At 35.5% G+C, this 16,905-nt stretch overlaps 1 protein-coding gene across 1 annotated transcript; it reads right to left on the bottom strand.

Moving 5' to 3' along the window:
- Positions 1-306: 306 nt before the first annotated feature.
- Positions 307-1,254, bottom strand: LOC118842230 (olfactory receptor 2D2-like). Its single transcript, XM_036749827.1, has one exon. It carries the CDS (start codon positions 1,240-1,242, stop codon positions 307-309), a length of 936 nt encoding a protein of 311 aa, XP_036605722.1. The 5' UTR covers positions 1,243-1,254.
- Positions 1,255-16,905: the final 15,651 nt, after the last annotated feature.

Below are 16,905 nucleotides of genomic sequence, written 5' to 3'. Positions count from 1 at the left end.
TTAAAGTACAATACAAGATATTCAATGGCTGTGACATACTAATTAGACTATTTCTCAAGTCCTCCAAATTGACATGATTCCATTCAGCCCTACAGAGAGATTAAATGCATCATCTCTACATATCACCCTTAAGCTTAGACATATGACAAATATACAATATGTAACCGTGCTATGGATGATTAAATAGTAATATAAGCATGTAACACTGCTCACTAATACAGGTCAAGAGAAGCCGGTTCTTCCTGGAGGCTGAAGAAAAAGACTGGACAAGAGAGATAACGTAAAATTCAATGATGAGCTAGAAAATCATGTTCTGCAGATTGGTCTCCCATTGGCTGCATTCTTGAATGCCCTTTTTACATCCTTGTTTCTCAAGCTATATATGAGGGGGTTGAGCATAGGGTTTATCACTGTATAGAACACAGATACCATTTTCCCTAGTTCCTTGGCAGACTTAGGTGTCATGTAGTTGATGATTGCTGATCCATAAAATATTACGACCACAATGAGATGGGAGCCACAAGTGGAGAAGGCCTTGAGTCTCCCTGAGGTTTTCTTCATCCTGACCACAGACATTATGATACACACATATGAGATCATAATCAGGGATATGGGGGCAAGAAGAATCACCACACCCATCAAGAAAACAGCCATCTCTGAGCTGTGTGTGTCTGCAGATGCCACAACCAGAAGGGCTGGGGGCTCACAAATAAAATGAGAAATTCTGTTGTCTCCTTGGTAAGGAAGGCTTAGTGTAAATGCAGTGTCCACTAGGGATGCAACAATGCCACTGAACCAGCACCCTAAGGCCAAGAGTCCACACACCCTCCAAGTCATGATGAGGGGGTAGTGCATAGGGTCACAGATTGCCAAGTACCTGTCATAAGACATAACACCTAGTAAAGAACACTGTGTAGATCCAAAGAATAGGATGAAAATAAGTTGAACAGCACAGCCTGTGAAAGAAATTAATTTCCTTCTAGATAACATGTGGATCAGGGTTTGGGGAACAATGGTAGTTGAGAAGCAGAGGTCAGCCAGAGATAAATTACACAGGAAAAAATACATGGGTGTATGGAGCTGTGAGTCAAGCAGAACCAAAGATGTGAGGAGCAGGTTTCCAAGTATGGTACCCAAGTAGACTGCCAGGAACAATACAAAGAGTAGCAGCTGTGTCTGAGGGTCGTCAGAAAGTCCCAAGAGGAAGAATTCTGTCACCCAGGTCTGGTTGGTCTGATTCATGTTGTTTCTGCTTCTTTGTAATCTATTCAAGAGATGTGGGATATCAAGATATAGCCCAGAGAATCATAGAATCTTAGTTTAGGAAGGACATTAAATCTTATCAGCTCAACCTTCAACCATCAACAGCTGCCTTGATGTGTGGTCATTGAATATCTCCATTGAAAACTGTGACTCATATCACAAGGAATATATTCCATTTTGCACAAAATTGTTGGAAAGTTAATTAATTGATTGATTTTAAGCTAGTCTCTCATGCATTGATATCTGTTATTTCTTCTAAAGCAGGAAAGAATAAATCTCAGTCAATAACCCTCCTAATGTTTAAAGAAAATTTTCAACTCCCCCCCCACAAAAAAATCTTTTCTTCTCTAGGCTAAATGATTCCTGTTCCTCCAACTTTCTTAAAATGAGACTTCTACTCATTCTGGTTACCCACCTCTATATGTGCTTCATTTTGTTAATGTTCTTTTTAAAGTAATGAGTCAAAGAATGAACACAACTCTCCATGAGTGGTCTGACTATCACAAAGTTCAATATATCTTTGAGCTTCTTTGAGAATGAATGAAACTATATCCTATTTAATACACTCTAAAATTATATTGGTTTAATTACCTATAGTTGACTCATTCATATTGAGCTTTTAACTAAACTTAATGACTAAAGATTTGAGGTCTTTCTCTGATGAATTAATGCTAAGATAAATCTCATCCATTAGTATTTACACAGCAAATTAAAACAAACTAAAGTGTAGGACTTCATATTTATTGACTCTTCCTGACAAGAGTATAGAGGCATTTGGGAAAACAACAAAAACCAAAATATTATTGCCTTATTAGTTCCAGTTAAGTGAAAAAGAAAACTAAAAGGAATCAAATTGGCTTGGAGGGGATAACAATCACTAGACAACTATTTCTATCTTCTTGGAAAATAATTGGACCTCTGGCTAGCAGGTTTTTTTGATGAAAGAGTTAAATTGCATACAGCTCTTCAATGGGCCCAGGAGAAATCCAGAGCATATTTTGAGGAATAGTGAGATGTTCTTAAGACAACTAGAAGTGCCGGAAGACTTTCTTTATAAGGAGAATCATCATGCATCAGAACTTGGAACCAAGTTGGGCTCTCATAATATTCAGTAAGACTCTCATCTCAACTGGTATCCATGGTTCAGCTCAATGTATTAGGAGCAGCATGAATTGTAAACTCTCATGGAAAATTGAAAAGCATGCCAAACAGTGTGAGGACCACTGTTTGGGAGACAGTGGCACCTCCAGTTTAAATTGCCTATATAATAGGAAGAATCCAATCTTGTACAATAATGAGAGAAGTTTTAGGAAATTCGTAATAAAGAGATATAGTGTGGTAGAGAAGATGAAGAGCTGTCCTCAGCATCAGGAAAACCAGAGCTCAAATCCTGACTCTAATGCACACTGACTGTGTGACTCTTGGCAGAAGATTTCTGGCTAAGCACCCCAGACGGTTCTCTAAGACTAAGTTCTTTGAGTGCAGGAGTTCCCTATACTCATTAAATTATAGGTTCAGTCCACAAAGAAAAGAAGAGGATGGCCAAATTAACAAAGCACTATTCATATTTCATGGAATACAACATCCAAAATAGAGTTCCATTATAATTTGAAAAGATAGTTTGATTAAATATACTGCCCTTATATAAGGGTCTATTCCTGCTTAAAACTGTTAGCCTTGCTGGGCAATTTATGTATGTGACCATAGTCTTTGTCATCCTGCTCTGTCCTATGTCTGAAATCTTTTAGCAATAGCCTCTTACCCATCTGTCTCCTTTTATCTTATACAACACTCCTCATCTGTATGAGGTACCAGAGTGAGGTTTTCATCTAATTGTTTCTATCATATTTTTATTCACCCTAAGTTTCCCTCCTTTGTTTTAGACCTTGTCTTAGATTAAAACACACATTCTATACTTTTCCTAAGAAGCTAATAAAATGATGAATCTGAAAATACTTTTGAATTTCTAAGGAGCAACACAAAGGTAAATGCAGATATTGCCTAGTGAAGAACCCCTGGCTGACAAATACTTCTCACAAACAAATATCTGGGTACTTTATTCCCCTCTTTCCCCCCAACTACCATGATATCTTTACTGTCACTCACTTAAAATAGCCATCAAAATGGCATGGGTCCAGAGCACAGCCTGATGGCCAGGGTCAAGAATCATACCTCTCCCCAAGACTTCCTTTTTAACTGTATGCAAATTCCACAATTCCTTCTTTTCTTCTGAAATGCATTATCATTTACCAGTTAATTTCAAGGCAAGCAGCCTTGTTTACAAATATACAAGTATACAAATATGTTCTCATGAAGTGTCTTCCCCTTTCCTCTGTAATCAAACTCTTTTCTACTTATCCAATGAATCTTGCTTTTGCTCTCCACTCTCTCTTTCTCTTTCTCCCTCTTTCTTTTCCTATTTCTGTCTTCCTTTCCAACTTCTTTTTCTCCTTTTTTTCTTTCTTTCTCTTGCTCCTCCTTTCTACTATTCTCTGCACCAATCTCTCATTCCTGATTCTCTCTCTGATGCAAAGGTAATCACCAATAAGCTTGTGAAGAATAATGGTATTTTCCTGATAGCCAGGAAAAGGAAAGCCATGACATTTTGAAACAAAAGTAGAAAGGAAGAGAAATTAATGCCATCAAGATCTAAATCACTTGAAATTTCCAAGAACATCCCTTCAAAAGTTCCACTAACATCTTTGTCTACTTCCCATCTTCTAATTCAATCTGCATTTTCTCCAGCACTAGCATTCAAAGGAAAGGAGAATTTGTTATCTAATTTTAGCATGTTGTATAGGTTATTCATTTGTTACAGTAATTCTTGCTCTATCTCATCATATAAGTCTTGTATTTAAATAATAGACTTTTGTAAGTACCTAAGTATATAACATTATCATATTATTCTTAGCACTAAGTATAATAATAATATATTATACTTGGTATTAATATATTAACATGCTTGGTATTTCAATTAATAATATACTTGGTATTAATATAAAATAATAATATTATTTAATTGTGCAGTGAGGTCTGAAATACAAATAATTAACTTCTTATTGAATTTATGAAATACATCATGTTTATTAATGGAGATCTACTTGAATAGCAAATGTCACCAAGTTTCAGATGCTGTTGATGAAATTGATGGTATAACATGAAGTGGGCTAGGGAGAAGTTCTCTAGGGAGAAATCATAAAGAGAGAAATGAATTAATAATATGGTCAAATTTGGGACTTTCAAGACCATATTTAACTGCCTTAAAAGAAGTTTTTAAGGACTCTGGCACACTAATAGTTATAGAGAATTCTACTACTTAGAACCAGCTACCCTAGGAGATTAACATGGCAATATTCTATTAAAAGTAGGCATTATTCATGAGTATTTGAAAGGAATACATGATCTTTCTTTACCAATATTCTACCATTCAAAATAATTCAATCAATTTGCACCTCTAATTATTATCAAATAATTATTAAAGCTTAATGAGGTTATTTAAACATCTTGCTACATTATGAAAAGTAAAGATAAATGGGCTGGAGCATGTGTAGGTAAAGTATCTTGAAGTTAGAAGTGTTGGTTTTTCATCTTGACTCCCTCTTCAAATTATTCCCTCCATACCTCAGATCTCACCATCTTTGCTCCCCATTTACTCATATGACCAACATGACCATATTTTGTAAAGATTCAGTGCTCCATATGACCCAAAATGATGGATCAAGGAGAAAGTAAACCCCCAATTTGTCCTGTCTCTCTGTTGGAAGGTGAAGAAGCATTTTCCAGAGCAAATGACTAGTATCAAAGAATATCAGAATGACTTGAAACCTCAGAGCTCATCTAGTCCAATCCAACCCTGAGTAGAAATACTCTCTACAACATTGCCAAAAATATCTCAGTGACATCCAGTGATATCTCAATCCTTCTCTCCTAATGCAGTTCATTCCACCTTAGGACAACTCTAACTGGTTAAAAAAAGTTTTTCTTTTTTTAACTTTCATTTTTTAAATAGTATTTTCCCAAATACATATAAGGTCAATTTTAACATTCGTTTTTTTCTCCATCCCTCCCTCACTTCCCTCCTCCCTAAGATGGTAAGCAAACAATTTGACATAGCTTATATGTGTGTAATCATGTAAAATAATTTTTTCTTTCTTTTTTATGAATAGAAATCTACTTCTCTGCAACATTAATCAATTACTCTTAGATCTGGCTTCTAGAGTTGAGAAGAATACTTCTAATTCCACTTCAACATTCAAATCCTAATCCTTCTTCCCCATTCAAATCCTTAACAATAGCTATCATTTTTTCCTGGTTTTGAAGTCTTCTCTGCATTCTAAGTATTACCAAAGTCTTAAAACAGTCCACAAACTGTGTGGCTACAAGCCTCCCAGCCCCCACCACCCTGGCTGCCATCCTCTGGGTATGCTCTAGCTCATTATGTTCCTAAATTGTGGTATCTCAAACTGTACACATTACATGAAGTGATCAGACCAAGGAATAGACCTATAGAAAACAATTCTCTCTTGCTCTATCCACTTCTACCTACCTTCTACCCACCAGGAACAGTGACTCTCCAGAAATCTTTGTTGATATCCACAGAAATATCCTGAGAAACTTAACAAATTCATGGAAGAAAATTAGCGTGTCTGTCTATGGCATTCTCCAAATCTACCAAACAACCCCTGTTCAAAATAGAAATCAAGCAAACCTGTCATTATTTGTTTTTGATGAAGCTCTATTAGATTTTAGTTATCACTGCTTAATCTTTAAGTGTTTTCAATCTATCACTCTAATAATAGCTGAAAGCATTTGTTATTGGGAGAGCTCCAATAGATTCATATCGATGGGGAAATGTCTTTGGAAAAGGCACCTGTTAGAGTAGCCCTTTCCCTAAGATTTGGCCTCTTTTGACTCCCCAACTGTTTTAAGGACATAAACAATCCAAAATCCTCAAAAGAGATTCTCAGATTTACCATGACAGGTTTTGAATTCCTCGACAAGGAAAAGTTTGTGAATTCTACATGAAAACATTGAGGTCTTGAGGGAGTAGAGGATTAAGGTTCTGGGAGATGGGTAATGTGAGAGAATTGGCATTTCATTGAAATAACAGGTTCTGCTCTGATTCACTGTGCTGGGAGATTACCAGTAGATGCTAACTAGCCTGGTGAGATATTCTGCTTTGGGTGTTTGGGTCCCAAAAGAGTGGTGAGATTCTCTTCTGGCTTCCGTAAGTTAGAGAAGTAAGTTAGACAACAGAATCATGCTATTTTCTATTATTCTCTAGGGATATGGGTGCTGGGGAGATGTTAACCCGGGTGTCCTTGAGTCTCTTCTCAAGGACAAGCTTGTTCCCATAAATGCATTATATCAAGGGTCCAATGTGCCTCTCATTTTGTCTGTCATTCATATCAATAGAGCTATAGAGTTGATAGATATGGTCCCAATGTACGGCACAAGAGTTCAGAAACCAGTGTTGTATTTATTGGTTTTCTTGCCTTGTCTCTGTCCTTTCTAATTTGTCCTTCACGATGCTGTCAAAGCGGTATTCCTAGAGCATCAACCTGACTATGTTGTCTGCTCAATAAATTCCAGTGGCTCCCCTAAATGAACATTCCTGTGTTTCTCATTGACAACCAATTTCTAACCTTTCAGAGATTTATTATACATTGCTCTCCCAATTCTAGGTTTATAGTCAAGCTAAACTGAACAGTTTGTCTTGTTGTCTTGTTAATATTTTCACAGGGCATTCATTTCCCCACTCCCACTTTTGCACAGATTTTCTTCAGAGCCAGGAATATAGATAAAATAAAGGTACTCTGCCATACCTTTTGGAATGTCTAGATGCCTTCACATCTTTGCTCAAATACTACCTCTTACATAAAACCTTTTTGATCCCTCCAGGGGTTAGGCCCCCTTCCTCTAAGACCCATAATCACACTGCAATTTTTGCTCACTTTTTGTGTATACTTGTATGGAAATGTGTTATCCCTCTACATAGAAGATAGAATATATGTTTCTTAAAGACTAGGACTTTGTAACCCCAGCATCAGAAATACATAACAGGATTCTAAGAAATGTTCATTGATTGAGTGAGTGACTGTTGGTTTGGTTGATGTGCTTCCTTTGGGAATAGGACAAGCTAAAATGGATGTAGTTGAACCAAAAGTGAACTCAAAATGTCTCTTGATTCTGAGATGCTCTGCCCTCATTACTTAGCCTATATATATATATATATACATATATATATATATATATATCCCTTTTATCAAATCCTTTATATTTCATTTCATCGCTCCAAACTGCCATCATTTACACTATCTTTTATCTATTCACAACTAACATCTTTCTCTTAGATTGGCCGGCATCAATATGGAATTCGTTTGTTCCTAGTCCAATCCAAATCTACTCAAAAATCCCAGTTCTAAGTTCGCAACTTTTAGTAACCCCTTACTATTACCCTCTTCTCTATCTAGAACCTCATGTGCTCACCTGGAAGACAGAAAACACTAGGAACACATCTCATAGCTGGGAAAGATATTCCAAATATGGAACATGGAATAGAAGTATGGAAGTAGCTGTTAGGTTGGGGAGTTGGAAACATCAGGTAACTTATACTGAAGCAGAGAGTTCTCATCCAATCTTTGTTCCTTGCCAGGAGCAGGAGTTGGAGGAGAAAAGGAGGAGAGATGAAGTAGATTAAATTCTTCCTTCCCACAAACGAGTCTCCTTGGTGATTCCGAGGAACTGCTTTTCAAGCAAGGGCTGTTTCTATAAATACAAACCTAGTTACATAGTCTATAGTGTGGGGATGGTCTCTGGAGCATCTCACATACTCCAGAGGATTTCATTAGGACAGATCAGGAAGTCAATGTTTCTTTTTGGTGTTGTCCTCTCTCAGGTGGACACAAGAAGTATCCTTTAGTGCAAGTAATTAAAATGTAAGTCTTCAGCTCCAAACTCTCAATCTACTCTTTTCACCCATTCCCATATTTCTGTCTTGGCAATGTGGGTATTTGTGTGGATGCATGATTGAGTGCCCAGGTGTAGCTCTATTAATTTTGTTGGCATGTATTTCACAAATAACACACAGGTAACATCGACTATGCCAAAATAAGATGGGTGGAGACACTAGTGCAAGTTCACTCTTGTTCCCACAGGTAGGAAAACAGAAACAGAGTCACAATAAAGGGTTAAATAAGCATACTTTATTCTAGTCCATTCTTCTCAAAGGGTGTTGCTGATAATGGGAGTACCAACTCCTACAGCATTCTCTAATCACCCTTCTTGTAGGGGTTGGTGAGAAAGGGGGCAACTACCCCTATGTCTTGATGGGGTCAGTCAAGACAAGCACAGCATTCCACCTTGTGCACTCCCCCTAAATCACCTCAAGCCTCCATGGGGGCCAGTTGAGGCAGGTACAAGCATTCCTCTATGCATTACCCAAATCCCAACTCCCCAAATCCTTATGGGTTCCCCACTCACTGACCAGTGCCAACTTGATAAACAGATAAAGGCATTTTGCCAACAGTAGCTTCACAGGTTAACTTTAGGAATATTGTCATTCAGTACAAGAATAGTAAATATTGGGGGAGCTAGGTGGCACAGTGAGTAGAGCACCAGCCCTGGAGTCAGGAGGACCTGGGTTCAAATCCGACCTCAGACACTTAACACACTTACTAACTGTGTGACTTTGGGCAAGTCACTTAACCCCAATTGCCCTGCCTTCCCCCCTCAAAAAATAGTAAATATTACTTATGTTGCCCCCACTGCACAGTCACAGTGGGAATTACTTATCACTAATAATTCTGGAAATTATTACCTAGCACCTGGTTACTAGAGACTGGCCATGAAATTATAATCTAAAAAGAGTAACAAAATCTTTCTTACAACATGATATGAGAAAATATAATTGATAGCTTATGTGAAACCCATACCACATATCCCATATATGTGTGTATATATATATATATACACATATATATATATATATATGTAGGTTTATTTTCCCAAGAAATAAATGTCACTTTAATGTCAAAAAATTACATAAACTTATGGATTGTTATGGCATTGATGCCTAGTTATAGTAAGATATTTTGAATCATAAGTTAGAAGCAAAGTATTCTTTGACCCAACAATACCACTTTTAGGGCTGTATCCCAAAGAGATCACACAAATGGGAAAAGAACCCACATGTACAAAAATATTTATAGCAGCTCTTTGTGTTGTGGCAAAGAATTAGAAATTGAGGGGATGCCCATCAATTGGGGAATGGCTGAGCAAGTTGTGACATATGAATGTAATGGAATACCATTGTGCTATAAGAAACGAGGAGCAGGCAGACCTCAGAAAAACTTGGAAAGACATATATGAACTGATGCTGAGTGAGGAGAGCAGAACCAGGAGAACATTGTACACAGTTACAGCTACCTTGTGTGATGACTAACTTTGATAGACTTGGCTTTTCTCAGCAATGCAAGGTTCTGAGATAACTCCAAAAGGCTCATGATGGAAAATGCTACCCATATCCAGAGAAAGAATTATGGAGTCCGAATGAAGATTGAAGCATACTATTTGCTCTTTCTCTCTTTTTGTTAGGTTTTGTTGTTTTGTTTCTTCTTTCTCATGGTTTATTCCATTGGTTATAATTCTTCTTTACAATATGACTAATGTGAAAATATTTAATATGAATGTATATGTAGAGCCTATATTACATTGATGCCATCTTGGGGAGGGAGAGGGAAGAGAGGGGGAGAAAATTTGAAACTCAGAAGCTTGTGGAACTGAATGTGGTAAATTAAAAATAAACAAATAAATATTTTCTTTCAAAAGTTTTTAAAAAGAAGCAAAGTATCTCAGATTTGAAGTCATGTTGGCCATCTAGGTCAAATCAAACTATAAATACTGTCTACATCTCCCGCAGCCTGCCCTACTTCCTTTTCCCTTTGTCTAATATTTCATATTCTGCCTTCATGCTTTTGCAGACTCTACCATGCTTTAAATGTTTCCTCAACACCTTCACATTTTGGAATCGCTAGCTCCCTTCCAGCTTCAGCTTAAGTGCTACCTCTATCAAGAAGTCTTTCCTGATTGTTCCCGGTTGTTAGTCATCCCCATATCAATGTGCTTTGTTTTTTGTTTTTGTTTTTTGCCATATATGCTTTCAATATCTATCGGTAAAAATCTGAGAAGTTACATCTTCCTAATATAGTGTCAGATCCTCAAGGAGAAAGGCTACTTACATTTGTGTTTCTATCCCCAATTTCTAGTATAGTGCTTTGAATAGTCAATTATTTTATAAATGCTTATTGATTGACTAACTGATTGAGAAGTGGTCTATGCTTGAAGTCCTTCAGTGATGGAAAACTTATCACCTTCTGTCAACTCAATTCATTTTTGAACAACTCTATTTGGAAGTTTTTATTCTTCTATTGAGCTAAAGTCTACTTTGGCATAACTTTTACCCAGTGGTCCTAGTTCTACATTCTGTCAGAGTGATCATTAGTGTAGAGTGAACAGGACTTCTTTTGTTCCAGGGCAGCAACACTGCAGTACTACATGCTTCTTTTGAGCATCTTACCTCACAGTCCTCCATAGGTCCACACCCCTGAACAATTCTCCCCAAGCTGCCTCCCACAGGGTCTTTTCCATCTCATACCCTATTCCCAGAACACAGCTTTTCCTCCAGAAGGAAAGACTGGGACCTCTGGAAGACAAGTTAATCCCTTTCATGAATCTCAAAATTTCCAAGTTTTAAGACACTTCAGCAGCCATCTAGTCCAACTGTTACCTAACTTTAACTGTCAAGTGGTCATTCAGTCTCTGCTTGAAGACCAATTATCAGGTATGGTTTAGTGGGAAAGGCTTGTGGGGAAAATGAGATTGGGTAAAAAGAAAAAGACTTAAGCAATTAACAAATTATTGACTTTTTTTTTGCTTTTTTAACATTTACCTACCACTCCACACCTATCAGGTTGGCTAATTTGACAGAAATGGAAAATGACAAATGTTGGAGAGGATGGGAAAAATTGAGACACTAATGCACTGTTGGTCAAGTTATATACTGATTCAACCATTCTGTATAGCAATTTGGAACTATGCCCAAAGAGATTTGAAATCATGCATACCCTTTGGCCAAGCAATACCACTGCTAGGTCTGTATCCCAAAGAGATAAAAAAAGCAAAAAGGAAAAGGATCTGTATGTACAAAAATATTTCTGGCAGCTCTTTTAGTGTTGTATTCTCCTAGTTAATATTTTATTTAGGATTTTTGTATCCATATTCATTAATGAAATTTATCTATAATTTTCTTTGTGCTGTTATTGGTTTGTTTACTATATTTGTTTCATAAAAAGAGTTTGGTAGGACCCCTTCTTTGCTTATTATTTCAAATAATTTATTTAATGCTAATATTAGTTCAATCTTTAAATATTTGGTAGAAATCTCTTGTAAATCCATCTGGTCCTGATGCTTTTTTCTTGGGAAGTTCATTTTTGACCTGTTCAATTTCCATTTCTAAAATGGATCTACATAGATATTCTATTGCCTCTTCTGTTAATCTAGGAAATTCACATTTTTGTAAATATTCTTCCATTTTACTTAAATTGTTAAATTTATTGGCATATAATTGGGTAAAATAATTCCTTATAATGGCTTTGATTTCATCTTCCCTAGTGGTATAGTCAGCTTTTTCATTTTTAACACTAGTGATTTGGTTTTCTTCTCTCTGTTTTTTTAATCTTATTAACCAATGGCTTGTCTATTTTATTAGTTTTTTCATTAAAAAACCTACCTCCTAGTTTTATTTGTTATTTCAATGATTTTCTTACACTCAGTTTATTACTCTCACCTTTAATTTCTAAGATTTCCAATTTAGGGTTTTATTGGGTATTCTGAATTTGTTTGTTTCCTGCTTTTTAAATTGTATACCCAATTTATTGATCTGCTCTTTCTCTATTTTGTTGATAAAAACATTTATAGATAAAAAATTTTCCTTTAATTACTGTTTTTGTCATTCTCTTTAATGAAATTATTGGTTGTTTCTATGATTTGTTCTTTAGCCCATTCATTCTTTAGAATTTGGTTGCTTAATCTCCAATTAGTTTTTAATCTGTGTTCCTAAGGTGGTTTATTAAATATAATTCTTATTGCATTGTGATATGAAAAGGATACATTTAATATTTCTGCTTTCTTACACTTAACTATAAAGTTTTATGCCCTAGTATATGGTCAACTTTTGTAAAGGTCCCATGTACCACTGAGATAAAGGTGTATTCCTTTCTATTTCTATTCAATTTTATCCAGATATCTATCATATGTACTTTATCTAATTTTCTATTCACCTCCTTAACTTCTTATTTATTTTTTGTTAGATTTATCTAATTCTGAGAGGGAAAGGTTAAAGTCCCCCTTATAGTATTGCTATCTATTTCCACCTACTGTAATTCAGTTAACTTTTAAAATTTAGATGCTATAGCATTTGGTGCATATAGGTTTATTATTTTTATTGTTCCTTTTTCTGTGGTACATTTTATCATAATGTCATTTCCCTATTTATCTCTTTTAAATAAATCTATTTTAACTTTAACTTTGTTTCAGGTAATTATTGTTGCCCCTGCTTTTTTTGCCTCAGTTGAAGCACTAGAAATTCTACTCCAGATTTTTATTTTAACTCTCTGTGTAGCTCTCATTTTTAAACGTGTTTCATGTAAACAAGACATTGTCAGATTCTGATTTTGAATCCATTTTGCTATCCATTTCCATTTTATGGGTGAGTTTATTCCATTCACATTCAAAGTTATAATTACTAGATGTGTATTTCCCTCCATCCTATTTTTCCTCACTATCATCCTTCTTGCCTTGTCTTTTAACCCTATCCCTCCCCACATATCTGATTTATTTCTAACCACTACCTCCCTAATCCTCACCCTTTTTAGGCATCCCTCCCTTTTCTTGTTTTTTACCCTCATATTCCTTATTCTACCCTCCCTCCTAACAGTCTCTCCCATATCCTCTCCCCCACCCTCTTGCTTCTTGATCTATACACCCTTCTAAAAGTCCTTCTGTTAACCTGTCCCCTCACTGTCCTATTTCTTTATAAATTTCAAAGACTTTTATACATATATATGTGTGTGTGTGTGTGTGTGTGTGTATATGTTATTCCCTCTTTAATCCAGTTCTGATGAGAATAAAGTTCCAGCACTACCAGCCCTCCACCCCTACCTGCTTCCACTATAATAGTTCTTTCATTCATTCCTTGTTTGTATGAGATAATTGCCCAATTTTACATCTTCCTACCCAATTTTATTTTTTAGAATCATCCCAACACACTCAACTCAACCCCAAGCTATCTACGTATGTTTTTTCAAACTATCCAAGTAATAATAACATTCTTAAGAGTACAGAGAATATTTTCATATGTAAGAAGTAAACAGTTTGACCTTATTGAATCCCTTATATCTGGCCTTCAGTATGTGCATAGGGGTGTGGTAGATGTGATGAGGTATATTTACTTTGATATTTTGTTGGTTCTGTGATCTTATTGATGGGAAAAGAGAAGATCACCTATGACTATGAATATTACAACGCATCCATACCTTCACATCTTTTACCACTCTTGACTATTTCTTCCTCAAAATCTTCCATTAAAGAGGGAGTTGGTGAAGCAAGTGTATTCTATGTACCAGAGGCTTCCTTTAGGTCCAGAGACCTAAAGGTTATGTGGACATCAATGTAGTCATCAGGCTTTCCATTAGTTATCTCTTGTTTTCACTACATCACTAACCCATTTCTTTCTCTCCAATGGCATACTTTACAATGCTGCTCCTCTTCATTTCTTCACTGGTACTATTTTTAGCATACTCACATCTCCCATTTCCTTCTTCATTGATTTTGGGAGACCTTTAATGTCAAGTTTGCAAAGACTGTGCTATTCCATGGTTAAAAGTTATATAATATTACTTGAAATATATTGATATTAAAAAGATGAGCCTTTCTTACACAGTGAAATTTGGGATCACTAAAAGCACTGCAGTTTCTCAAATTCAAATCAATTCACTCTCTCTTTGATCAATTCTGGGCCCAACTGTTTCAAGGTATGTAATGGTCCATCAGCACACGTGGAATATAGATTGTCCATCCAAATGTTGCTCATATTTTGGACAATAAGAATGTTTCATTTGTTTGGATTTTCCTGTGTGGATAATTAGACAAAAACTTTTGGGTGATTACAGATTATATTAGAAGGCTCTCTTTTACTCTGAGATGTGATACAGATAGCACAATGGCAAAATTTTGGAGTATGGGTAGTATGTTCTAAGAGGTTTAAGAAAGAGATATAAATTTGAGATTTATTAAATATGGAAATATACATGGTGGATGTGGAATTTATGGGATTTGCCATGCACAAAAAGCAGCATTTGGAGGACCACAAGAGCTACTGATTATATTTTATATTTAGATTCTGTGCTGGACATCCTCTATAATGGTGGAAAATTCATGTGACAAGCATACATCTCCATGTTTCTTTCATTGCTTCATGTCACAGGATTGTCAATCATAATTTTCTTTGCTGTTACATCTATGAAGGAACCTTATATGATTTTGACATATGCATGGGAGACACCCTTCTGGAAGAATGCCTTTAAGGCAGCATTTTGTTCTAGAAAATCAAGTACTTTTATATAGTGAATAGATAATAAGTACAACAAGATTTTGTATTTTTGTAACTTTTAACAAATTTTGTGAATATAAAGTTGTATTCCACTATAGAATATTGTTTGCAAAATCATGTATGTTCCTTCGCCATTCCTTCCACCCACACACAAAAATGACATGGGTTCAAGTATAACATATTCTCATGATGATTTCATACAGATGGGAAAAGTAGGCTCATGAGTCAGTAATTATTGATATGTATTGATATTTTCAATAATAATAAAGTCCAACATCTTTTCCACGACTTGACATCCTTTTATCTTACATGTTTCTGGAATATTGTTCCCTTGATATCTTCCAAATTATATAACCTCCAGCACAGACCTCTTCTGTCTCTATTTGGTTTAGTCCAGCTGCTCTTACCATCATTTTTAGTGTTTCTGCCTGCAGCACATCAGGAACTGGAACAGTCAGAGATATAAAAATACCTCCATGTTAGAAAAATGTTGTCATTAATGGAAAAAAGAATATTGCTAAAGCAATTTTTATGTATTCTTTTAATGGTTTTTGTTGCCTTTCTTCTAGTTTCATCCTTAAAATGCCTTAATTGTTGTTGAGACAATTTATACTAGTTGGATTTCTTGCCAAACTTTATGCACTATTTTCCCCTCCATCCATTGCCCATTTCATGAGGCCATACTGCTTATTATATTTTACAACTTATTCATAAGACTTCACAAATGTGGTGATATTCCCTGGGCTACTTTTATTATATGTTCTAATCTTTATTTCTTTTTCTAAGTTGGGAAAAATCATGCACAAACATAAGTTATTGATAAAACCTTATATTTTAAAAGCCTATAGACTTAAATGCTGAGATACCATAGCTACTCATATCTGCCCAAGTAGATTAAAGACAGGAATAATATTCAAAACAATAGCAATGATATAATAATATTATTATTCATATAGTTCAAAATATCCATGGCAGCATTTTGTAGTATTAAAGAACTAGAAAAAAGTGGACTTCCATTGATTGAGTAATGGTGGAAGATTACTATACCATGAGAAACGACAAGTGTGCATTCAGAAAAACTAGGAAGACTTATGTCGACTGACATAGAGTTAAATATGTACGGTCAGAAAAAACAATATAACCAGTTATTAAAATTATATAAAACAAACAAAATATTGAACACTATGCAATTATAGTGACCAAGCTTAACCTCAGAAGAGCTGAGAAAATAAATCTACTTCCCTCATCCCAGAAATGTGGGACTACAGATTTGAAACACTCTAGGTTATTTCAAACATGGTTGTGGTGTTGGTAATCCAAACTGTTTTTTTTCCCATTTCATTACAAGGGGTAGCCCAATGGATAGGGGAGAAGGAAAAGATATATTCAGAAATTTAAAATATCAAAAAATAAAATATATTAATAAAATAACCAAAAAAAGTTATATTAAGGAGATAACATAGTTATACCAATAGCATATCCATGTGAGAATAATAATGGCATTATAATCTTACATATTTTGAGAACTGTATTTCTATTAAGAGCAATCTATTATCACATTAGTTTTTGGCGAGTTTTTTGTGTGAGTGCACTAAACCAGCTTCCTAAAGGCTTGACTGCTTCTTCTTGTTCCCAAGAATCCTTACATAATATTTAGCTCCATCCTCCAAATTAAAGTGAAGGATATTCAGTGGCTATGATAATGCCATATTAATTAGGCTCTTTCTGAGTTATTCGAATTACCATAATTCTACCCAGTTCTTCAGAGGAATAAATATATCATCTCTACCTCTCCTTAAAATTCAGAGATTTTACAAGGGTATAATATATGACCGATCTGTATATGATCACATAGCAATATAATGCATCCCTGCCAATTAATATGAGTCATAAGAGACTAGTTCCTCTTATTGAGCTATACAAAAAGATTTGGAAGCATAATATAAAGTCAAATTCAATGACAAATGAGAGGA

The sequence above is a fragment of the Trichosurus vulpecula genome, chromosome 3 (assembly GCF_011100635.1).
Source record: "Trichosurus vulpecula isolate mTriVul1 chromosome 3, mTriVul1.pri, whole genome shotgun sequence".
NCBI classification, from domain to species: Eukaryota; Metazoa; Chordata; class Mammalia; order Diprotodontia; family Phalangeridae; genus Trichosurus; species Trichosurus vulpecula.
Note: the sequence above shows the minus strand (reverse complement) of the source record. Positions and strands in the feature narration are given on the sequence as shown.

Bases quoted from the DNA above. Each gene is read 5' to 3' on its own strand.
- LOC118842230 (XM_036749827.1), bottom strand. From the start codon at position 1,242: ATGAATCAGACCAACCAGACCTGGGTGACAGAATTCTTCCTCTTGGGA.